Consider the following 26268-nt stretch of genomic DNA (forward strand, 5'->3'; position numbering starts at 1 on the left):
ATATATATATATATATAGTTAAGAATATAAGTTGTTGATCTGTACTGATCTGCCCTGGATATAAGGAAATGTAAGGTGTTTTTTCTGATATACAAAACATAAATCTGCTGAAGTGTCCTGTGGGTTATAAAACATTTGTAAGAGGAATATCCATCTGTCCATACAATGTGATAAATATACATATGTATTGAGTTGTTTGAGAATTGAGTTTTTTCAGGTAAATCTTTGAAGAAGAAACAAAATGAAGCGTGAGGAACTAAGCTTATTATACATAAAGTATAATTTGCAGAAAATATTGCCATATGAGCTACTACTTCTGTTGCTCAGGACCAGTGCTGTTTCTCCTCCTGCTATGTATTTTCTTGTTTAACTAATGAAGTCTCCTGGGCTTTTAAATAAAGGAAGAGAGATAGTCTTTGGAAGGTGTCAGGGTCCATGCCTACTGTAGCTGAGAACACTGTGTTTTGGACTGTTAGATACCTTCCTTTGTGTTCATGTTTCTTGTTGTTTGTTTGCTTTAGCTCAAGCCTGGGAGAACATGATGAGTGCCTCAAGCCAGAGTCCTAACCCTAACAATCCCGCTGAATACTGTTCTACTATCCCTCCTTTGCAGCAGGCTCAGGCCTCGGGCGCCCTGAGCTCTCCGCCTCCCACTGTCATGGTACCTGTGGGAGTTCTAAAGCATCCTGGAGCAGAAGGTAAGAGTGCTGCTTTTTTCTTTCAGTTTGCCTGTAGCAAGAATGTGGGAAGAATATCTGCACTTCATCCATTCCAAATACTCTAGCTACAGCCAGTTGTGATATTCCTTACCTCGGTAGGAACATAGGGTTTTTAAGGACAAGTAAATTGTTCTCAGCAGATGTGTTTATACATGATGCTGCCATAGGCAATGCACTAGATGATGTCTTAAGCCCTTTGCAGTTCATATTTCTCTGTTTATTAATTTTTTCCATTTCGTTCTTCCGTACTCAAATTTCCAGTCAGTGTTGCTGTGAGATCTTAAATCCTGTTTTTTAATGTTCTCTCTAGTGGCTCAACCTAGAGAACAAAGGCGTGTTTGGTTTGCTGATGGGATATTACCCAATGGAGAAGTTGCAGATGCAGCAAAACTGACAGTAGCTGGGACAACTTCCACAGGAACCTTAGCAGTGTCGCATGATCCATCAAAGCCTGTCAACAACAACACTTTAGCAGCAGAAGTAAGGAAGTGTTCTGCTGTTCACCACAGAAATACCACGCTTGCTTTGGTTGCGTAGCCTGTGTCTGAAGGATATTTGTGAAATGCATGTTTTAAAGAAGCTGTGTCCTTGTCAGTAGGGAGTTTGAAACCAGGTTGTTGTAGAACAAAGCAGAAAAATACTGTGACACTTCTCATAAAATGATGTGTGCAAGAGAGTGCAAGTACAATCTAACAATATTAAATCTACCATACCCCATGTGAGTGGAATTGAGACTTAGTACTAAAAGTTCTAGTTCACGTACAGGAGTCATCGTACAACCATCAGTTGTTAAAGAGGCTCCTTCACCTAAATCTAGTAATCCAGCCAGCCAGCTCCTACATATTTATCATTATTACTTTTGTAATGTTATCCTTTCTTGTTTGCTTCTTGTAGACTGATAATGCTTCTGTATTCTCGGGAAATATAACTCAGGTTGGCAGTCCTGTTGGCAGTGCAATGAATCTGATTCCTGAAGATGGTCTTCCTCCAATTCTCATCTCCACTGGAGTAAAAGGAGGTGAGAGTATAATTTGGCAGCTACCTTTTATGCTTACCAGTTGCACTTAACCAAATAGTTACTGTGCTTATTCTAAAAATAAGATGCTGGCAATATGCTGAGAAGTTGAAGATTCACATTAAGTACTTGTAGCTAAATGTTGTGACAGTCCTTTGCACCATTGATACTGGTATCCAGGAAAAACCCCATCTTGCCATGAAATTACTGTAAGAAGTAAAACATAAAGCAAAAAGAAAATTAACTTCAGTCCAGAAATATGTGCTAATTTCTTCACTAATCGGACTGTGGGGAATGTTTCACACAGAGAGACATTTTAATTAGCCTTATGAATATTCATGCTTCCCTTCTCTGAAAGTCTCTTGGAATGTGCTGTCTGTCTGAGGCATCCCCAGGCACTGAATTCAACAGCACTACTGTACATCTTGGCCCACAGTGAAGCTTTTAGTGATTGTCCCCTTCCAGTGTATCCAAATGGAGGAGGATTCAGAGAATTAAAACCTAATTTTTATAAGATTTAAAAAAAATAGTGTATTTGTTTGTTTGACAGTTGCTTTCCATAGTCTGATTCACAACATCCTTTAATACATTTGTGGGATTAACTTATTTTTATCATTTGTTTATTCCTATTAAATATTTTGCTGATTCAGTGCATTTCTAATGGCATCTGGAAGTAACCTTATATTGCAGGATAGAGTCAAAACCAAAATGTGAGCAGCATTTAATTTCAAAACAAATCTGCTCCATCCTGTCTTAGCTGTTCATATGGGTGTCTGATTATTCAGTCTCCTCCTCAAAAAAGGAGTAAAACTACAGTAGACTTTTCAGCTTTTTTATAGATAACCTCAGATAAATTGTATTTTGTATGCAACGTTGATGTTTCATATGCTGCCACATACTGGATTTTCTTTGCAGCATGTTATTTTTTATATTCTCATTCTATTTTAAGAAGATTAAAAAAAATTCGCATCAGAAAGCAAAATTGCCTTTCTAGATAATTCTAGCTGGAAAGGTAATACATTCCTTTCAAAATCTGTTTTCATCAGTGTGACTATTTGTTGTTAAAGCTTAAATGCAGAGTAGATTATAATCACATGGATCAAATATTCTAATTTGCTAGTCATCTGGGTCTTAATCACAGAGGGACACTACAAACATCTTTGAAGTTTCATGTTGGGACCCATTTTACATTAGATTTAGACCTTGTATGATTTATAAAAAACATTGGTGGATACTGTGCTTCCCTCTTTGTTATCTTCCTAGTAGCTACTGCACAGAAAGTGTGTAAGTTACGTGACACAGGGATAGGCTATTGCTAACTTCTTTGTCATTAGGGATTTGAGGTGGCACCATGACACATTTCTTAATTTAATTTCCATTTTCTCCTCCAGTTGATAGTGAAAAAAAGTTGATTTATGAAACACGCTGCACTTTTCTAAAGGGGTTATGCTCATAAATGCTATTGAAGTTTGAAAATACCAGCCTAGGAAACCATCAATCAAAATAGCAATACTTAAATAAGGTCAAAAAGCAGCAGAATCAGGGGGATCTGTTTAGAACATAGAGTACTGTACCAGTAAGTTAAGGACTTCACTGTGTGTTTACTTGTTTCTTTCACAGACTATGCTGTAGAAGAGAGGCCTTCTCAGATCTCTGTCATGCAGCAGCTGGAGGATGGTGGCCCTGACCCCCTTGTATTTGTTTTAAATGCTAATTTGCTGTCCATGGTAAAAATAGTAAATTGTAAGTTTTTATTATCAAGTAAGGATTGGGCTATGAGAGGGGAAATGTTATGTATGTTATTAGTAGGAGCAGCACTATATTTATTTGGTAGGATAGTCTGAAAATGTGCATGGATTGAAAACTATATTTAGACATATGAAGATAAGTTACAAAAGGCTCTTTTTCAGTGATTTAGACATAAATACAGAAAATTTTGTGTAGAAAATATAAACTAAACTGATAGAGCCTCCAGTCTCAGGTTTGGAAAGAGGTTTCTCCTATGGAATTTGGTAGGGCAAGGTGTTGTACCACTGGTTCTTCCTTTGTTGCTTAACTCCTTGTCATCTCATTCTGGAAGAAGCATATAGGATCCCATAGTAATACACAGGTTCCACTCCACTGTTCTATCCTTTTCTATACTCTGTGTGTGTGTGTACATGTGCTGGGAGAGGGAGGAATGAATGAGGAGGCATACAGATGGCTTCTGATGTTAGTACCTCAGTCTATATCTGCTGGATAAGAAAACATTGTTTGGGAAATTGAGAAGGACAGTTTTGCAGTAAAATGTTCTGGTTATGTGAAAATTTCATACAAGAAATTAAGATGTTGTTTATAAACCTTTCAGCATCTGGTTAGATAGCAGTACAGTTTTTATACATACATATAAAAATGTCATTACTGTGCATATATATACATATTAGATGAAACATTTCAATAACTTAGTGCTCTTAACAAATAACTTGTGAAGCTTGAGCATGTGTCATCACTAACATTCATGTGAAGCAGAACAACATAGTGATGTCTCATGAAAACACCTGACATCCAGTTATCCATCTTAAGAGAGAGACATCACTTTCTGGAACTGGTTTAGCTGTCAGGATCATGGTATACACAGCCAACAGCCTGGCCTTTTCCTAGGTTCCTTCATTCCTGTTTAAACCCTGATCTTTAATTTGGATACAGAAACTGCTAAAAGTTAATTCCAAGATCTGACTGGGAGCTGTAATGCTCTGGCTCCTCCTTAGCTGTAAACGGAATTATTCAGCCAGTTTTGTTTTAGATGTGCTTGCTTGCAAGGTAACAGATTTAGACCCTAATTGTCTGTGTGGCAGATATCACAACGAAACATGCTGTAAAAGTGGTTCTTGAAAGAGCTATTTTTGTGTAGTGAAATTGAGGCATATTTTATGAAATTTTCATCTTCTGTTCTGATCCATGTTTTCCTCTCTGCAGATGTGAACAGGAAGTGCTGGTGTTTCACTACAAAAGGCATGCATGCAGTGGGGCAGTCGGAGATAGTCATTCTCTTGCAGTGTTTGCCTGATGAGAAATGTTTGCCTAAAGATATCTTTAACCATTTTGTGCAACTTTATCGGGATGCCTTAGCAGGTAGGAAAGCTCTCTGTTAAAAACGGTTGGAATAGATGAGCATACTGGGACAGATAATCACATTTTTGCCATTTTGCAAATGGCTATTTTTGCATAAAAGAAAATAAAAAGAGAATAAGGATTAAAACTGATAGGGGGCTGAGTTGTTATTGGTTATTAATATCCAGTGTTATTTTAATCTCACTAAATGGAAGTATTACTGAAGTGCTGGTAACCCAGGGAGCTTCTCCAGAGATTTTCCAGCCTTCCTCTGGGTGCCAGCAGAACAAAGTTTGGGCTGTAAAGACCATGCGTAGACTCTTATGGCAGTGGAGCAGGAGAACTCTGCCTGTGACAACTTTGTGTTCAGCCATTTGTGCCACTGCTGAGTGTCTGCCCTGGTAGCTTCTGCTAGGTGTTGGGGTAGGAATGTGAATACAGCTATCATATCTGGTATTAGTACTGTACTTCAGTTAGCAGTAGGTGTAGTAGGGTACTCAGCGGGGCTCATGGCTACACTAATGACTTTGCTTCTAATTATTATTATTCTTCAGCTTGAAGTAGGGTAGCTTTTTTAAAGATCCAGGAAAAAAAAAGCTGAGAATCCTTGTGGATAGTCTGTTAAACATCCCCAAACCAGGGGGTTCAGAAATTTGATTCCCACAGTGTGTGTGTCTATTGCCACACTTAACAGAGATAGTGCTTATATTACAAACTAATACACATGCACATGTGTATGTGTGCCTGGAATGAATTGTAAGGCACTGCAGAAATTATCCCTGAATTTTGAATTTCACTATCTCAACTGCAAGATTGTATTATGTAAACCTTTATACTTTTTACATTTGCTAAGTAAATGGGCTTCCACTTTTCTCTGTTGTTGAACCTTAGAATTCAAAAATTATTGCCTAAGGACAAATGCAAGTATTTGGTTCCACTGATTATAAAATAAAGATAGTTTTCCAGAGGTGAAATTGGATCACATTATGGCTATATACTGAAAATACATTTACAAAGGGTTCTGGGTATGATTTGCAATGCCTTCCCAATACTTTAATAAAATAATGAAAAAGATCTTTTGTTTCCTAAAATATCTTGATACAGTAAAGGTTAGCTTGTCCAGAGAGGTTGTCAGGTTCAGAAGGTACTATTATCACACATCATAATAGGATCTTGTGTACACTGGGAACAAATACCTTTTCAAACCTCACTAAACTTGCAATGCTTTATATTCTAATTATGATGTTATACTGAAGTGAAAAATTGAGTGCACGAATGTATATACATTGCAGATATAAATCCAGCTTGGTGTGTATATTGCAATGAAGTTCTGTATAATCACACTACAGAAATACATAATTTATGACTCCTACATAATGTATTTGGAATTCTTTTTCTGGTGCTGAGTGGTAGTAATGTGATAACCTACAGTTGCACTGGTGTGAAGAGCTGCTTTCTATTGTACAGTTCTTAATCAGAAACCAAATTTCAGTGTGTAAGATTTCCACTTAATGTGTAATTTCCTGTTGGTTGGATTTGCTCTGTGTTGTATATCAGACATGTAGTAGAAGCAGATAGGCACCTTAAGTTGCTATATAATACCAAATTGCACTGATGTTTTTGTAGAACATAGGACCTTGATAAATTCCCATAGCATTTTGTAATGCACTCTCCCAGTACCCATCCTTTTTTCTTTCCAAGTCATGTTTCTTTGAGAGGGAGAAGTGTATATTAGGGTACTTTCAACTCTGTCTCTTCTAAGTGTTACTGAGCCAGAGACCCAGGATATGATGCTGGAGGGGTTTCAGTTTGGTGGTTGTAATCTCTCGGAATTGGTTAGCAGTTTGCATGATGTTGTAGATGGAGCCATGCTTCTGAAGTTGTTCATTTCAGAGGTACTGAACCTCTCCTGGCAATTAGATGATAGACATTTAGAGTAAACAAGAATTCCCATTAGAAGTTAGAGACTATTTAAAACACTCCCTCGCAGTTTCATTTTTCATTATATAATGTATTAGTTTAAATTCATTTTGCTGTCAGGAAGCTGACATTACTTTGGTGGATGTTTTTATTTATCATCTCCTTTAGTAAATGTTTTCTTAAAAATTCATAAAACAAAAAGACACATACAATATGTTTTTACTGGAATGGAAACGAGAATTACTTTTAGTGATCTTGATTTTGTTGCAGAGTGATCTGGGGGTTTCTTGTTGGTTTTGTTTTCAGCTGAAAAATACATCATTACCTTTTTGTTTATTTCATTAAAGCCCATATCTGTAGCAAATTATTTTTTCATGAGTCATATTTATTTACCAGCTTTTCTTGCTCAAGTTTGAATTCTGCATTCAAGCCTAGAAGCACAGACTTGTACGTACTCATGCCTCTTCCCAGATGTTTCTGCCTTCCTTGGGGGATGACTTGTGTCTTGAGGCTGAGTCCTCTCCTCTGTGCTAGGAACTGCTTTCAAAGTATGGTTCTTGCATGTGCAGGTAGTGGCAGCAGCAGAGCTCAGCCTTCAGACCTGCAGGCAGGGGCATTTAGTCTGCACACTCAGTGCTTTACAGTTTGTCCTTCAGATTCATCTCCTGTTTCAGCATGGGTAAGATGTCAGGCTGGTGCAGCACCGACCTGAACCTTCCTCAGCTTTGTTACTGGAAGTCCTCAACCTCAAGCTGTGGTCTGGTGTTAGGACTTCATAATAAAACAACAGAGAGATTTTTGAGGAAAAATGGTATTTTTCACTATAGGCTGTATGCGTGTGAGTTATAATAGATTGTAAAGCTTTTAATGAAGGCAACTATTAATTGCTGTTCAGTTTTCATCACCCTGGCCCCTCTGTCATGAAACTCCCCGCTGTGCTGCTTTTCTTGTTTGGAAATGGGAAGCTAATGATTTCTGTTGTGGTTGTAGTAGTTGTACTGTTGCAGTAGTAATCCCATGATTATCCTTGTCTGTTGGCTATAAGCCTGGCAGGAGGTCTAGTGAATGGAAAAATGAGAACTTCTGTCCATCTGAATGGGTACTTTGAAGCAGTTGCATGTGTCAATATAGAGCTGCCAGATACGCCCTAGTGCATCAGCTCTTTGATGGAATACAGTAAATGCTACTGTTACTTTTGTAGTGAAAATGCAAATCTGGCAACTGCTTGAAATAGCTTTGTGATCGCCCTGGCTTTGGGGATATTCTGGGTCAGGGTGGATCTATCCCAGTCACAGTTTTGTGTGTGTTTTACCCAGCCTGATTTTAATTAAATCAGGTGGTAGCTAATACAGAGTAAGATCTATGAAGAAGCCCATGTAGCTGTTCTGAACAGAGAACAGGTTAACTGAGTGAATAATATACCCCTGCAATTGTAATGTGGAAAATCAAACATCGTATGAGGTGTGAGAGTGATTGATTGGAAGACTGCTGCAGACTAGTCTGAGGAAGTTTTGGATGCTGGTAGCTGCGACTCACAGTGCTGGGAAGTGAAGCATTATGTCCCTTGCCAATACAAATAAGTTCCTTCCAAATTACTTGCTGATGTGTTTCAATAAAAAGATGCTGAGTATGGTCAGAACTTTGAATATTGGCTTACATGTTTTTTCTCAGTGTTGGCACCTGCTACAGATGTGTCATGCCATCAAGTTCCATTCATGGTCTTGTCTCTTCTGTGGCTCTTGGTGTGGTAGTGACAGGGTTTGTATTGCTTTTCCAAAGAGAATGTGGGCATTTGCTCTTGAAGAAAATCCATCTGGCAGGATTGTTCCCAGGTGAATGTTGCTTTGCATCTCTTGCTACAGAACTGGGACACTTGAGTTTTCAGGATGCTGGCATGGGGTTAGGTACTTGGCAGTTCTTGGTTGTTACTGATGACAGTGGAATGAGGCCATATTTGATGCCTTCCCTGAGACTGGATGCTTTTTGACCTGGGATTAACCAAAAGATATGAAGCATGTATAAGAAATTTAACCTTACTAGTTCTGGTAAATGCACCTAACTGGCTTCACCATGTACTGAGGGCAATAAACAAATGCAAGAATCTTTTGTTCTTTATCTTTCCTGGAATAAACTATTTTATTGAGTTCAGAGGGGATTGCCAGGCTGATATGCAAAGTATATTGTTCATCAGGGGAAGATACTTAGGTGAAGAATTCAAAACAGCAAGGATCATGACTGAAGAGAAAGTTGCATCAGTGGATAAAAGCATGGGTTTTTTTAAAGGACTCTGTAGAGCTGCTTAGGATTTAAAGTCAAGGGTAACCCGGCATAATTGAGAAGAGAGTAAGTACTGACTTCCTGCAGAGCTGCTTTAGAGGCATCATCCACACTTCAGGCACTTCTAAATAATGTCAGTTGTCTGATGTCAGGTGTTGGAACTTAATATAAGGAAAAGCACCTTTCTGTTCACTCTGAGATTACTTGTTTAGACAGGAAGTTGTGATATTTTGTAAATTACATGCTTTTGAGAAGGATAGCTTTGTTTGAAAGCTTTTCTGACAGCTACGCTTCCTCTGAGCTTCTGAAACACAGTTCTCTGCTTAAAATGAGTAACAGTGCACTGGGTTGGGTTTGACCATGTCAAGCTGGTAATAGCAATTTTATCAGTGGGGCCTTGACCTGGAACCACCTTCAGAGATGTGGCAGGAAAGGCTGACAGGCAGAAATGTTTGTGGGACAAGCTCAGTGCTCAGAGAGGCTTTTTTGACTTGGGTTTGTTGGTTGAAAAAGGCACTAGAGAGGGTGTAGGAAAACACTTGATTCTTCCCATGCTCTCCACACAGCAGGCTCTTGCATGCTCTTATAAACCATGAATTGCAGCACAACTACCTAATCCCAATAGTTTGTCCTTTTATTAGTGGTAACCTATTGGAGCTTGCACTGGGACAGCTGCTTGTGTCAAAAAGAGTAACTTACAGTGAATGGTGTGGCTTATGGTAGCACAGTGCTGAAAAGCTGAGTTGCAGATTCCACTTTGAGGGGGGTTTTCATGTTTCTGTTGGCGGAAAAAACTCCTGTTAAGGCATCCCAAGCCTGGAGCCTTGAAGCTGCATCTCCTGAAACGGAAAACATAAGTAGTCATCCCCTTCTGCTGCAGCACTTGGCATCAGTCACAAGTGGAAATGTCTGATTGCTTTGTCATCCCAGTGGGCAGTATCACCCGTCTCAGAGCTGTATGGCATTGTATGGCCTTGTGCAGCTTCACTTTGCCGTGTCTCTTTCACACAGAAAATGCCTCAGAAAAGGGTGCACAATTCGCTTCAGTTTAGCAGTTCATATGCTTCAAACGTTTTAAGGTTAGAAAGGATTATTATGGTCATGTTGTTGGAAGCGAGAACCTCACCAAGTAATTTTACTATCAGGGCCTGTAGCTTCTATTTGGGTAAGAACAGATGGGAAAGGGAAAAGGAAGTTATAAATGAAGAAGAGGAGATTAGTGAGGGTAGGTGGGAACTGCAAAAGCAAACGAGTGGTGCTGAGCTAGAGAAGTGCCAGCAGCTATTTTAGATACGTGCAAATCTTTTTCATGAGCACTAATTGATACACTGGTTTGCACTCACCAGCACGATGCCTGAGTTGGTGCATTAGCAGTGTATTCACTGAGCAAGCAATAGTGTCACAGCACAGGCTGACAGGGAAAGGCATTTGCACATGGGCAGGATCGATGCTTTTCAGCAGCTGACAGCATTTGATGTGGCTCTATTAATCATGTTGGTCCTTCAGTTTGTCCAGTAGCTACTTTTCATCAAGTACGCTCAGCTGAGCAGTGCAGGAGTTGTAGCCACTGTAAGAGTTCTGGAGCATGATCTGGGTCCATGGTGGCAGCTCTATGGGTGTATCTGTAAAATGACAGGTCAGCTTCACGGGACAGTGGCAATGTACGAATGAGCTGCACCCTGCCATGGGTGCCTGGGCTGCTGAAGCCTGTCACCTTGTAAGAGAGAACTTGAGAACTCAGTTTATACAACATCTTATGGGTCCAGACCCAGAAAATCCACTAAGATGCCCACAAATTCGAATAGCGGGGAAAGCCCTGAGCTTATTTGTTAGGTGGAGTATAAAAGGAGCCTTTTGCTTAAAGACGTGCCAGTAGCTATATCTAAAGCTGGAGGTCCCAAGGTCATGTGAAGGAGGTAATACTCAGTAGTGGTTGTGCCAAGGTGGGCTGTCCGGAGGGATGCAAAGTAGCACGGCCACATCTCCAGAGTGGGGCAGGCGTAGCTGTATCATTGTCATGCTGGTGCTGGCTTCATGGAGAGGTGCTATGATTTGGGACTTTTCCAGGGGTTTAGTGTAAAGGACAGATTTGAAAGGATTCATCAGTTATCCTTTCCTTTGCTGGCCAAAACTGTACCTACTGTGTTTATTTTTCTTGCATTTTTAAATGATTGTGTATGATCTGTTTTGCAGCATAAAAATAGAGCAGGCTTATCTTGAATATCATGCTTGTATTACTGAGGATGGCAAAGTTGCACTTCTGTTTTTATGTACTTAAAACCCAGTGTGTGTGTGGCTGTGTGTGTCTTGTGAAAAAGGGAGAAGCCCTTCAGTTACTGTCCAGTTGATGGGCATGTTGGAGCCTGCCTCAAGTTCAAATACAAACACTCCATTATGTGGTGGTGGAGGTGGAGAAGGAGCAGAAAGTCCTACTTAGCAGTCTCTGTCTGCAGGTGGGAGAGCCTGGGATTGCTGCCGAAGCCCAGGAGGTCTGCATGAGTACCTCAAACCCACGTGGTTCCTCATGAGTGGTGTGATCAACTGCACCACACGCTCTGAAATTGCTTGTGTTCTTCTTTGAGAGCAAATCAGCACTGTTAATATTCACATCTTCCTATGGAGAATTGTGATCAGCTGTTCTGTACATTGTTTGCGTGCTGTTGTCATTTGATAAAAGGAATCACACCATGGTTCTTTGCTTCAGTGTTAAATGCTGTGTTAGACACTATAATAATCTAATCAACATTCAGAGTCATTCAGCCCTTCCAGTGTAAACATTTTTGGAAACTGAGAGCATCAAAGAGTAAAAATGGGAGTAAAAATTAGTGATGTTTCTCCCCTGTGTCTGTCCCAGTTGCGTTTTACATTAAGTATACTAATGAAATAAACACCCTTTTGTGTAATTCTTAAAATGACCCAGATTTTCAGTGTGTGTCTGAGCAGGCACCCCGGCGGTTTGCTTAAGTAGAGGGACAACCAGTGGGCATTAATTGTTTGATGAGGTTCACAGCTCTCCTTTAATCACAGCTGGATCTAGAAGTTCAGTCAGCAGCAGTTTCTGCAGTGGAACCCCCTTGAATATCCGCCAGACACTGAAAACAGACTTTCTTTGGTGCTTTTTTAGTGCTAGGAGGAGGTTGCAGGTACCACTTCCTTGGCAGCAGTCCTGGCTTGAGCTATCCTACCTCTTCCTTAGCTATCCCTGGCTATCTGTTACACTGCCTTTACCACTTGAAACAGGTAGATCTCTGTGAAGCAGGCAGTTCACTGAGGCTGGTCTCCCTCCCTGCTGTCCCAGGAGGGGTGGTGGGTCTGTGGTTGTGTGTACTGTCCTAGCAGCACTTCCAGGCATGGCTCTCAGTCAGGTGCAGAAATTAAGGTACGTGCATATATTCCTACAAAACCTACCTTCCTACCAGCAATAGTCACTGAGTATGTGTATCACCAGTGGTGGATCAACCAGAGATCCCATGCTTTGGCAGCAGTTATTCCATAACAGATTACACACTTTTGCATAGGAGGTAACCTGAGCCCCTGTGTGCAGCAAATCATTGGTTCTTGTGTGATTAATAGACATTAATGCTTCAGGAAACAAAGTGGGTTTAATACAGACTTTTGCCCCTTCTGAAGAACTCTATGTTCTTGATACAGCTCTCGATCTGGTGAAGTAATGAGCATTTTTTCTCATAGGTAACATCGTTGGCAACCTGGGACACTCCTTTTTCAGCCAGAGCTTCCTTGGAAGCAAAGAACATGGAGGGTTCTTGTACGTTGCAGCTACGTATCAGTCCCTGCAAGACCTGGTGCTCCCAACCCCACCGTACTTGTTTGGCATCCTCATTCAGAAATGGGAGACTCCCTGGGCTAAAGTGTTCCCCATTCGGCTGATGCTGAGACTTGGAGCTGAATACAGACGTAAGTAACATGCATTCCTTCAGCTGCAGTTATTCCTGCAGGAGAACGTATCCGGTGTAGAGCTCACATCCAGCCCTAAATTGTTACCTGTCAAAGCCACACAAGCTTAAACAGGCAAGTAGAAATTATGTTTGATGCCCACCTTGCATCCAGCTACCAGCACAGCAGTACTGAGGTTGTGATAGGACCTGCAGTCTATTTACAACTGTAGTGATTCATCAGGGAGACTCTTGTGGAGGCAAATCTAGGTCTGAGCAGCTGTTTGTAGTTCACTTAGTGACCTGAAAGAGAGTTATGTGCAGAACACTCTGATTTAGCTGGTGTAGTTAGGACAAGAGAGAGATGTTAAGGTCTTTCCATGCTGAAATGAATGAGCTTTTGCTTTTAGGTTTTTAGAACCACACTCATTTTCTAGACAATAACAATATGTGTGTAGGGGCAACTGACCTGGCAGTTTGCTGCAAAGGAGAGAGTGTTTCAGCTGAAAATCATAGCAGGTAGCATGAAAATAGCATAAAGTCAGGATAAAACCTTTTTCAAAAGACATTTGCCATTGCTGGAGCAAATTGATTCTTGGAAGTCTCTCCACCCTGATGGACTCATCTGCAGTTTCAATTGGAGCATCTTGTAAATCTGAATTACTATGAAAATGGTCTGTTCATTTTTCTCCAAAACTTTTTCATGACTTATTAACAAAATAAATTTTAGCATATACTTTAATGTAGGGATTTGTAGATTTAACTTGTGACATTTAGGGAACATGGAGATTTATTTATAAAATAGCTATGTCATTGGAGAAGAAAAGGGAAATCTTCAAAATTTGCCTTCTTAGGATGAGGGCTGTAGGTTAAACTTCTCAGAAGAAACATTAGTGTTGAAGGTGTGTATGTTTTTGTGTGTATCCATGAGGTTTTCAAGCAGTGCATTTATTTCCATCAACATTTAAAAAGCAAAGATGCTCATATTTTTGGATGTGACATCTGTTTTTGAGCACAGAAACAAATGGTTTGATATTCACAAACAGAAGCACCTGCTCGGAGTACGTTGGGCAGCAACCAGACTGATTCTGTAGCTGTGGTTTGGATTTAGGCATATTCACTTATGCTGTGACCGTTGTGACTGCAGGTCACTTACTCAGTCCCCTCAGGGAAGGGGCTGCATTTTTGTCCCAGGTGTCCTTGGATACATCCTCTTTTCTGCTGGAATGGCAGATTTCAGCCATTTGCCCAGCACTGCTGGATGTGCAGCAGGTCAGATGCCGGAGTCACTGCAGGTTGCTACATGTCCAGAAAATGTCTGCTGAGCATCTGCAGTTCAATCACACAGCTCAATCTGGGGGTACTTTATGCATCCGGGACGTAGCTGAGCTGCTGTAAGCAGCCAGGGTGGCAGACCCGGCACACTCAGCACTTTTTGGTGCCTCAGGACACTGGGCATGAGTTGATCAGCTGTACAGCATGTGTAGGAGCTGTGATGCTGTCCAGATACCGCACCAGTGAGCAGGAGCTGGAGCTTATTTCCCTCAGGATATTCTGATGGAGTTGTTCAAATCCGCTGAGCCCCTTCTGGCTACACTGGGAACTGTGAAGATGTGTGTCATTTTGGGAAATCAGGCTTTGCCTTAGGGCAGTTTAGGAACCTTCCTTTAAACATCTGTTTAGAAAACCTTGGCATTACATATTACTGCGTGAGTCATGGTTCAAGCATTGTTATGGCTTATGCTGCAACATAATGTCCTGCAGCCAAATCCATACACTACACTTCAAATTGCATCAGAGATGTTTTACAAGGATGGCTAAGTCAGCCAAGGAATGTGGATGGTTTGCATTGCTGATGTACCATAATTGTCCTTTTAGTTGCTTTTGACATAATCCTGTAGAGTCTTTGCTGCGTTCTTATGAAAATAGAAAATGAAAGAATCTGTATTACCACTTGAATGTCACACACATCAGCCACAGAAGCTAAAAGCTTATGGTGCTAAAGTGGAGAGCAGCAGGATGGTCATAAGAAAGGAAGAAGCTATTTCCAAGAAGTGGGCTGAGAAAAGCATTTAGAAAGGTCATCTCTGCAGTCAGTGTCCAGGTCACTAGGTTCAGTCTTGCAGTGTGGCTCTTGTAAGCATCCCACATAATTCTTACTGTTCCTGATGTGGTGGGCAAGGAGCCACGACGCACACGTAAGGAGCATTAGAAGGTTAATCCCTTCTTCCCTTTTGCTTTTTAAACCAGCCTTCTTCCAGGCTCTTTCTTGCTGCTGCTTACCATATTGAACTAGAGAGATTGTGTATGAGTCTGTTTTGCAGGATCTCAGTGTGTAAATTCATTCTGACCTTGTCTGTTTTATTTTATCCTAGTTTACCCATGCCCACTTTTTAGTGTCAGATTTCGCAAGCCTTTGTTTGGAGAGACTGGACACACCATCATGAACCTTCTTGCAGTAAGTGCTGAGACTCAGTCTGCACATTCCATCAGTATGAATGGATCAATGTGGGGAGTAGGTGGCAGGTTTGGAAGGTGACTAAAGGCAATAGTGGGCGCTTGGGTGAATTTGCCAGATGTTGGATGGTAGCTTTCAACAACACTGTGAACTGTAACAAGGTACCCAAATCAGCATCCAAAACCTGACCACCTGAGGCGTCTGGATCTGGAAACAAGTGCATTAGTTGCTCGAATTCTCTCCTCAGAAGTGCTAGGTCATCACAGTGTGCAGTCACAGCTCTCTGATTATACAGCACTTCAAATGAAGCAAAATTATTATCTCTTCCTACTTTGCTAATGTTTCCAATATAGAAAATTCTCTGATGCGTGACTTAATCTCACTGCTAGAAAGGCAAATATCCAGTAATGTAACAGCATACAGAGAGCAAATTTTCTTACATACAGTGATGACATTCAAGGCTGGAGAATATTAATTTTGATGTAAGGAAATTACTGAAATGACTTAAGAGCCAAGATGATGCTTTTTCATTTGTGTTCTTCGATTATGTAGGTTACAAGCTGTGATGTCTCCATCGCTCCCTGCATGTCAGTCCCTGACTACAATTGTTTTAATGGGCTCACTAGTAGTCACCAGCGCAGTTATGAACTAGAGTTAATGATGATGATCATGCCTAACTTTTAAAAACATGTTCTAATTACCAGGACTTCAGAAATTACCAGTACACGCTGCCTGTTGTCCAAGGTTTAGTGGTTGATATGGAAGTCAGAAAAACCAGCATCAAAATTCCCAGCAACAGATACAATGAGGTAATGCTTATAAGAAATACATTTGTGGGCAGCTTCTTTGTGGTTGGAGGACTTGGGATCTAAAGGCATTTTCTTCTATTCACTACCCCTAGGGAAAACTGCCTCAAATGAGAAACACAGGATGCATACATCTTTGGAAAGTGAGGGAGGTTGGCTTCTCCATTAAATGCCAGTCAATTTAGTATTAATTAAACAGACTCTTTTTTCTTCAGGTTTTTATCTGTTTGCATATAAAGTGTAATACTGGTTTGATGTGTGCAAATAAGTTGATGAACATTACCCTTGAGGTAAACTAGGATGAAAAAGTGCATTAGCTTTCCTCATCTATGTTCTGTGTGTATTCTTGAAGCATTTATTAGTGCTTTGTTTATTTTATGTAAAATTTCTCTCACCATCCAAATTTTATCCTTGATTTCTGGTGTGACAAAATCAGTTGGAGTCTTTAGCATGGGTAGTGCTGTTAAGAACTAGGTGAGAAGGGATTTGAACAACAATGAAAAGAGAACATTGGAGAAAGTGATTGATTTCGTGTTCTGTCTAAATAGGAGAGAGTAACTTGGTATTTTGGAAGCAATCAGCAGTCGGGTGAGAGCAAATCTCCTGGGCAATCTGGTATTTGTAAAAGTGTTTGTAATATCAGAGCAGAATGCAGCTTTATCTCAAGAGAATTTCTCTGCAAGAAGCATTTGAGTAAAATAACAGGATAAAGGAATACATTGAAATAAAGGAAAAAGCATTCTTATGTGAAGTTTGAAAAAGATGAAACTGATGAAGCAAGAAGATAAAGGGCTCTTAAAAGGTGTATTAATTCTCGATGCAGCTGTGAGGGAAGGGAAAAGGTCAATGAAGTCTGCATGAATTGCATAGGGATTGGCACACAGGGTGCAGTTCAGTGAGCGTTAGCTGTGCATGCCACTGGCAAGTGCATCATCAGCTTTGGTCTTGTGTTAGACTGCACTAAGCTGGGCTGTGAGGATGCTCCTGTGTTAGGCAGCTGAGCAAAATGTCTGCACTATGCTTGGGTTCTCCTTCCAGAGTGAAGCAAGGATTCCACTTTCTAAATGGAGTAAGTGTTAGTTATTTAACATTATTCACAGAATTGTAGAATCCCAGAATGGTTTGGGTTGGAAGGGACCTTAAAGCTCACCCAGTTCAACCCCGTCCCACGGGCAGGGACACCTTCCACTAGAGCAGGTTGCTCCAAGCCCCTGTGTCCAACCTGGCCTTGAACACTGCCAGGGCTGGGGCAGCCACAGCTTCTCTGGGCACCCTGTGCCAGCGCCTCAGCACCCTCACAGGGAAGAGCTTCTGCCTCAGAGCTCATCTCAATCTCCCCTCTGGCAGGTTAAAGCCATTCCCCTTGTCCTGTCCCTACAGGCCCTTGTCCAAAGCCCTTCTCCAGGTTTCTTGTCAGACCCTTTAGGCACTGGAGCCTCCTCTTCTCCAGGCTGAACAAGCCCGGCTCTCTCAGCCTGCTCCCACAGCAGAGGTGCTCCTCAGGGCATCTTCATGGCCTCCTCTGGACATGCTCCAAAAGGTCCATGTCCCTCTTGCAGTGGGGGCCACAGAGCTGAATGCAGTACTCCAGGTACTTGCAATCCAGTTGGAAGATTGAATTACTATAAATTTTTCACCTGAGTTTAGTTTGAATTCAGATGAATTAAACCACAAGACCTTTATCTTTTCCCCATGTAAAGCAGTATTTAATTAGAAGCGTGTCACTCAAGCTATCTAGCAAGTTAAAATCTCACTCTGAATTCTCTACACCTAATCAGTGCATGAGATTTAGTCTGCAATTAACAAACACTAATATATAGTTTTTCTATGAAATACGTATTTTTTACTTCAAATCCTTTAGATTTTCTACAAATTATAGTGATAGTTAGCTGCCTGTTTAGTCCCTCAGCAAAGGTGGCTGTCATTTTTTAATCAGCTGCCTTGTCCCAAAGCACAGTTGCCATAGCATTGTAGAATGGTTTGGGTTGCAAGGGACCTTAAAGCTCATCTAGTTCCACTCCCTGCCATGCCCACTTGTTTCCTGTTATACTAAAGACAACTACCAGGCCCCATAAAGCTGCTGCTAAGCTACAACCTTGTTTCTGGAGCACGGCATGATGAACTAGATAATGAAATACACTGTTGTCTGATGCAAAATCTTAATTAAGTTTCCTCCCCAAACATTACACCTGTGCACATTTGTCAATGATGAACATCAGCTAATGTTCCTGACACTATAATTAAGGCTTTATGTTAGCCTGAGAGAGATAAATGCATTGTGTGTAGCATGCATGCTTATCAGCTACAGGAAGCAGAGGATGGGAGTACGAGTGCATTTTCCTTCTCATCAGGGTTTTCACGGGGGGGGGGGGTGTAATTCTATTTGCCTTTTTTTTTTAAGCAAACCTAGGATTTTTTGGGTTTGAAGCAAATCGTAGAGGTAGGTGACTCCCTCAGTTTTAGTTTGGATCAAAAAATTCATAGTCTGAGCCTTCATGAAGAGGAGGAGAGGAGAAAAGGAAAGAAACTGTCTAACTTACAAGAACATTTCTCAATGCACGTAACTGGGTGTATGTTAGATGATAATCAGCAAGACTGAAGTGCAGATACACGCGAATGTTTTTGGAGGCCTCCTGTGCAGAGAATTAAAATAATTCTGGATGTCTGTGGTACAGATCTCTTTAAAAAGTCTTCAGATTGGGAACTTTGATCTCAATTTCTGCAGTTCATGCGGGTGAAGCACAGAGATGCTAAAGCTTGGGTGGCTGCTCTTGGCACAACCAGGATAAAATGCTGCAGCTCCGAGTGTCAGTCTGGTACTGAACTGGGGAGGCAACATTTATCATTTGTGTTATAAGCAACTGTAGTTGTGTAAAAAACCCAGGTTTTGTCTCTCAGTGTTTTCCTAATGTGTTTTCCTGTGAACTGACTGTTCTAAACCAGCTAGTGATAATAGCTTTTGCGGCCTGTGTAGCTCAGCTAGCCCTTATACCATTTATCTTAATTACATAAAAGGTACTTTAAAGCATCGAAACAGGACAAGACCTGAACCCTCTTTTCAAAAGCAGCTTATGGTTCCGAGTGCTAAAATCTGACATGAGAACATGAGCACTGGTGAGAAGCTTGCTCTCAGTGCTCTGTCCAATTAAACTGTTCCAAGAATCCCCTATTTATGGTAGTGCTTGATGAGCAGGGTAGAAATGATAAACCTTTTTGTTTGCAGATGATGAAAGCCATGAACAAATCCAACGAGCATGTCCTAGCAGGGGGAGCGTGCTTCAACGAGAAAGCAGACTCACATCTGGTGTGTGTTCAGAACGACGACGGGAATTACCAGACACAGGCCATCAGCATCCATAACCAGCCGAGGAAGGGTGAGAACAGGGGGTCACGAGGAGGCTGGACCCTCTTTGCCCTTTGTGTTACCTGTCAGAACTGGGTTTGTCTGCCTGTAACTGAGTTTGTTAGACACTGAGAGCATAATTGCGACTGCTGGGCAGCTTTGTGGGTTAGACGTGCAGTGCAAGGAATAGTAACGTGTTGCTCTGTCTGCCCTTTACCCCCTTGGTGTTTTATTCCCCTCACAGAATCCATGATCTCAGATGTCAGGGGGCACACTGTGCAGTTTGCATCCTGTGCACAGTCCACGTCCCACTTCTCTGGGCCAGCAGTGCTGGTCTGACTTTGTCCAAGAGGTGCTCTAGCAACTGCATAGATCAAGCAGACATAGAATAAAGCACACAACAGCTTCCTCCCTTGCAAATACAGCGACGCTGCTTGCACAATACAGCCCAGGACTTGTGCTGCTCCAGAGGTCACAGTGCTCTAACTGGCTTAGGCAATGTCTCTGGATTATTAATGAGAGCTGTCATTGGCACAATTGGAGGCTGCAGGTGAGGCTGTGGTTGCCTGTGCTTGACCTGTACCGTGTGAAAGGAGGAAGCTTAGATTTAGTCTGAGAGAAAGGTGAATAGGCATAACCAGCCACAGCAGCATTTTAATAATGCAGCTTCAAGAAACATTTGTTCACTTCCATTAGACCATCTAATTTCCAGGCTTTATTTTTGTTAGAGGCTGAAAGGCTGCAGCAGCTTTCTCACAGTGCTGAGAATGTAAAAACTGTGGGTTTGGGCAAAACTTCTGGCAAAGACATTTGTACTATCTCTAAATGAGAACAAACAAGACAGAGGCCAACTCTTACATTGTGCAAGTATCCCCAGTCACTCCAGTGAGTATATTGGGACTGATGGGCTTATCTGACTTTTACATACGGGACAAGAAGAGGGATTTCCATCAGGAATTTCATGATGCTTAGCGGTCATTTAAGAGCATTTTACTTTCAAATCAGGTGGCTTTGAGCTGTGGCCTTGCCAGCTGGGTGGGAATGCTCAGAAGGTAATTATGTACTTGGTTACCCTAAATGAATAGTCCTGAAACTTAGAGGTGTGTATGGGGAGAGTGATGAAATATGAGCATTTGTTAAGGTTGACAAAAACTCTTTTCTAGTTTAGAAAATAACTGGGTGATTTGTCCTTCCATACATCAGCCTGGGAGGTGCATTAAAGTCACCATAGTTCCAAGCAGCATTTGATTAATCACCTCTGGATGCTGGAGCTGCAATACCTAATTCTCATGTTTTGATGAAAGCATCACTAAGTCACTCCTGTTGTTGTTGCAGTGACCGGTGCCAGCTTCTTTGTGTTCAGTGGAGCTTTAAAATCCTCTTCAGGCTACCTTGCCAAATCCAGTATAGTAGAAGGTAAGAACTGAACTGCTTGCTTAAAGCACACTGCTTCCTCCTTAACACAGCTCAGCTCTGTGCTTAGCAGGGCTCTGCTGTTACGCCCTGGGCATCTGAAATCATGCTGCTGCTCCAGCTTTATCCTACTTTTTAGCAAAAAACCCTCAGAGCCCCAGTTTCCTTTAATGAGGAGGAACTTGTCCAGATGCTGTAGAACAGGGACACCAAGAATATGAGGGTACGATATGAAATACTTACTACCTGGCTTGTGAGGCTCTGGCCAGTTTACTCGTTAGGGTTGAACGAGGAAATGTGAACCTGAGAACTATGGAATGTGTACTCCACAGACCAGGAGAGGAAGCCCTGCTCAACTTACTCTGTTCCCACATAGCTCTGCTTTACGCACAATTAGGGATGCACGTTTATATGCTTGTATGTGGGCAGATGAGAACACCACAAGTGGAGATTGTTGAGCTGGTACCTCTCTGATGTGGTTTGTTCTTCTTTTACCACTTGTCATATCACAGAGGCAAACGCCAACTGCACACAGTTGTAGTCTGACCTCACTGCAGATGTGACAGTGGAGGCAGGAGTGGTTTAAGTGTGCTCCTTACAGCGTGAGTGAGGTACGTGAGAGCCCACGTGCGCAGTCAGCCAGCACAGCTCCACTGATGAGCAGGAGCTCCTTCAGCTGCAACAGCCTGTGAGCTGGCAGCTTGTTGAGCGTGCGGTCCATGGGTGAGTGGCCACCCAGGGCTGAAAGGCCACCCTCTTGCTGTAAGTCACTATCTGTAGATCATTGCACCATTTTCTGTGTCTAAATTGGTGGTTTAGTGTAACCACTGTAAGTGGTTTAGTGGTTAGTTTAACCTCTGTTAGGCACAGGTACAGGTGGATTCAGGCAAGGAGGCTGCACACAGGGAAAGCGTTTCATTCCCAAGGTATTTCTGCAGTAATTTAGACTGATCCAATCCAAATCTGTCTCCTTTGCCACTGTCTCACAAGCTCCTGTCACACTGGAGTGCTGCTTCCAGTGCCAGCAGAGGCAACAGCAGAAGGGAGGGGGGCACAATGGGGTTCCTGGGGGTTGCCTAGAGTGGGTGTCATGTTCTGAGGCAAACTAATGTGGCTGTTGTTACAGCTGACTTCCCCTGGTACATGGACTTCCCTTCATCCTTGTGTGACCCTGGTCAACGCTCCTCAGTTTTAGGAATCTGAGAGTTCAGAGATGGTCTTATGTAGCATTGCTGCTTATAACTCTTAAAATGGATGTCTGAAATTTTTGGATGCAAAAAGAGGAAAGGGATTTCTTTCTTTTGCATATAGGCTTTGTTCAGTGTGGTTTACCTTGGCTTACAAGGATTTCTTGGTTCCCTAGATGGAGTAATGGTCCAGATAACTGCTGAGAACATGGACTCTTTGAGGCAGGCCTTGAGAGAGATGAAAGACTTCACCATTACATGTGGCAAAGTAGATGCTGAAGATCCTCAGGAACACGTTCATATTCAGTGGGTAGAAGATGATAAAAACTTCAGTAAGGGGTAAGTAGAGGAGCAACCACTTGACACTGAATGGTGACTGAGTGTATTCGTTAAAACTTTTAATTGCTCTTCTAAGGTGCCTGAGTCTTCAAATCAATAGGAATTACAAGTCTGTGCCTCTATTTTGAGTGATAAGATGCAATTAAATGTGATGAAAATGGAATTGACATACCTAGGTTTGGGGCATCAATCTAGAAAGTTGTCTATGCTATGGATTTTTTGCCATTGCTAATATCTAGTTACTGGAAATCACTAATCTGTCTGCAACAGTCAGTGCTGAACCCTGCATATTGTGGTCACTTTGCTCTCCTGGTGCTTAGTTTGCATTAAGTAGCACTGGAAATAAAATTGCTGATGTTCAACAGTGTATTCGGACTCTTCATAGTTAAGCCAAAAGAAAGAGGTTTATGGCAGTCTAGTTTTTATGGCAGTAAAGCGCTGCTGCGATGGGTACATTTAAGGACTCAGCATCTAGTTTCAGGCTCTGCAGGTCAGGCTTAGGCTCTGTAATTAAATTCTGGGCTGTGCAGGTCGTGTTTCAGGTGTTGCTGGCCTACACGGAGGTTCCAAGTGAATAAACCCCACACCTCATTGCTGCATTAGCACCTTCTGAGGTCTCGGCTCTGGTACAAAGCTTTGCTGCAAACCTGCAGGAAGGTCCCTCCTGTACCTGCTTTGTGCACACTGACCGGGGCAGGCTGCAGGGGGAAGCAGGGAGGATGCTGCCTCTCAGCTCGGAGCCCATTCCCACAAGTCTACTCACGCTGAAGCTCCAGGCCCAGCACCATCCTCGCAATTAGCAGTTGCAATCAAGATCACTGTTTTGGGCACCCTGAGAGAAGCCTTTGGGTTCCCTTCTGAGGGTAATTTAGGTCTATGCCCCATCAAGCTGCTGGGGTAAGTTGCTGCGTCGTAGCAGTTCCAATTGCAGTTATGAAAACCCCTGCAGTGAGGCAGCTGAGGATTCAGGTGTAGCAGCAGAGCTGCCCTTTGAATGTGGTTCTCTTTAGCAGTGGTCTCTGTTCAGCTCATGGCTTCTGCTGAGTCTGAACTTACCCTTTTCCCTCCCTTTCAGTGTTGTAAGCCCTATTGATGGCAAATCAATGGAGTCTATAACAAGTGTGAAGATATTTCACGGCTCAGAGTACAAGGCAAACGGAAAGGTCATTCGGTGGACAGAGGTGAGTGAGTCCAACCGAGCTGCATGCAAAGCAACACTTGGCTTTTGGGACTGCAGCTACAGCCTTCTGCTGCTTTTGACCTGCTCTCCCCGCTCACCAGAATTAAAACAGTAAATTCTTCAGAACAAACCAAACCTGTAGTAACTTTCCTACCTGCAAGGAAACATTCAGTGTGGCAGAATAAAATACCTATGGCTGGTCCACAGCTCAGCCTGCTCAGGCCTAGCCACCTCCTTCCATACAGTTTGAGAACATGGAGGGAGGGGGAACCAGAAAAATACTTGCTAATTGTCTTACCCCAGGTGATAGTTGGGTTTTAGCTGCATTTGTATTAAAACCAACCTTTGAAATGGAGACAAAATAACTATTTTTTAAACTGGTTCTTTTGAGCCACCTTCTCTAACATGGTGCCTGTTAAACTGGAAGCGCTGTGGCATCAAACACTGATGGACCTGTGACTCTGCCAGCACACAAATGCTGACATTAAAAGATTTCTTCAAGTGTTTCTCTTAACCTGGCCAGGAGGAACCATGTTACTCCCTCGGCAGCTTGCCCCTTTGTATCCTACTTTCCTGGGTCCATGGGGCTCAACAGAGCCAGGTCGAGTGGCAACAGCAGTACAGGTCTTCAGGCTGGGATGGCTTCCAGTAAAACTGTGAATTTTCTGCAATTAACAACTCCTTAAAAGCTGGTATTTATTAAAAACTATGTGCAATAAATAGTGAATTTCCACAGTGAGGCTCTGCCCAGAACTGAAAGGTTTTTGAGAACACAACTATACAAATCTTTCCTTTTCTACTTCTTCTCCACCCTAAGGTGTCTTGTCTTCAGGGTCATTTGCTGGTCACCCCTGAGCAGCTCTTCTTCTTCTTCCTTTCATTTGTAAAAAGGCTAAATGGTGTCTCAGTAACCTCATTTGCTGGAAGAGCCAAGGGTTGTGTCTTGTGTTACCTCTTTCCTTCAGGTGTTCTTCCTGGAAAATGATGAGCAACATAATGGTCTGAGTGACCCAGCTGACCACAGCAGGCTGACTGAAAACGTGGCAAAGGCTTTCTGTTTAGCTCTCTGTCCTCACCTCAAGTTGCTGAAAGAAGATGGAATGACTAAGCTGGGTCTGCGCGTTACACTCGACTCGGATCAAGTAAGTCTTCCATAGTTTTGGTTTGACTGGGGGTTGTTGCCTTTTCATTCCCCAGAAAGGGAATACACACTTCAACCATTCTCTTGGTTAAAGAAGTACCAGTATGAGATGCCAGTGTGGTGGTGCTGATGGTGCTTGGTGTTCTGGGCCAGCTGTTAAAATAGGAAGCTAGTGCTTATCCTGAATTAACACCACGCTTGGCCCCTGTGGGCCACTGGCAGTGCCTGCTCTGCAGCCAGAGCTGCAGGACCAGCCCTGTGAGCTGCAGGCCTGCCACATGCTTGGGGAAGACAGAATTGGCCTTTGCACCGGGAATTAAAAAGCCAGGAATGTACGAAATGTATTATAAGCACAAACCATTCACAAGCGTGGTTGTTCTTGAAGATCTCGCTGCATACGAGACAGAGCAGCAGCTGGAAGTCCCTTAGGGAGTGCTCTGCAGCAGAAGCCAGGAGCAGAGATAAGGGGCTCCTGGCAAGGGAGCTGGCCTTGCCCTGGAGTGGAGGTGTTCCTGGTGCCACTCAGCTTTTAGATGCTGCCTGACTTAATCTGGTAACACAGGGAAGAATGATCTGCTTTGACAAAGCAGTAGGGTGCTGTGTGTAGGTGGCCACTGGGAACATAAGGGAGAACAAAAACAAGTGGAAAAGCTGCTTTAGTGCCTGCTAAATCCTGTTGAAGTGCCCAACTTCCTGGGCAGAGGCTCATCCTTGCAGCCTGTGTCCTGTTCTCTGTAAAACCCCCCTTCTCACTTTGTATTTTTTAGGTTGGTTATCAAGCTGGGAGCAATGGACAGCCACTGCCCTCTCAATACATGAACGACCTGGACAGTGCCTTAGTTCCAGTGATTCATGGAGGGGCATGTCAGTTGAGTGAGGGGCCAGTCATAATGGAGCTCATCTTTTATATTCTGGAAAACATCTCATAAGAGGACTTCATTTTCTGTTCAGACCTGTTCCAGCAGCAGTTGTATCTGAATCATTTGCACTTTAAAACTGGAAAATTAAGCTTTTGTTAACACTATTGGGGAAGGGGGGGTGGGGAGGGAGGTACAGTTGTTCCATAATTCTAAATCTTCTATGCATTGTCAACAACCAGAGGATCAGGGCAGCTTCTATACTACAACATGGCTATGCTATCCTTGCAGCTAATCCACTTCTGTTACTGTTTAGAGAAATGCTCATGTTTAAAGACTTACAGTCCATGTACTCTAAATGCTCAAACGGGTGCGAAGATCACTGGGGCATAAATAAAAAGTGAAACTCCACTCTTGTCCTGGTTGTAGATGGACATGTGAGAACCACCACTCACAACCACCGTTCTGACCTCGTCCTCATGCCGCTGGTGGTTGTGCTGGAGACATTCAGAAGTCATGTTTACATTATTTTGACCAGATTATTGGTTGAAGACATTCAGAGTAGCCCTGGAGAGACAGGGACAGGTTACCCAGCCATAACGACATTGGTCTTTGCCTCCAAAGGAGCAG

At 42.4% G+C, this 26268-nt stretch overlaps 1 protein-coding gene across 1 annotated transcript; it reads left to right on the forward strand.

Annotated features, from left to right (window-relative positions):
* Window positions 1-521: 521 nt before the first annotated feature.
* Window positions 522-26027, forward strand: LOC104405997 (zinc finger FYVE domain-containing protein 9; the record flags this gene model as incomplete). The annotated part of the gene is made up of 14 exons (XM_010014855.1): window positions 522-698; window positions 1030-1199; window positions 1614-1737; window positions 3355-3477; window positions 4690-4845; window positions 12712-12936; window positions 15290-15372; window positions 16077-16181; window positions 19402-19552; window positions 20857-20937; window positions 22298-22460; window positions 23536-23641; window positions 24606-24782; window positions 25549-26027. Coding segments are annotated over 14 exons (2003 nt in total), but the record flags the coding sequence as incomplete, so codon positions are not given.
* Window positions 26028-26268: the final 241 nt, after the last annotated feature.

The sequence above is a fragment of the Nestor notabilis genome, unplaced genomic scaffold, assembly GCF_000696875.1.
Source record: "Nestor notabilis isolate BGI_N333 unplaced genomic scaffold, ASM69687v1 scaffold21175, whole genome shotgun sequence".
In the NCBI taxonomy this organism is placed as follows: domain Eukaryota; kingdom Metazoa; phylum Chordata; class Aves; order Psittaciformes; family Psittacidae; genus Nestor; species Nestor notabilis.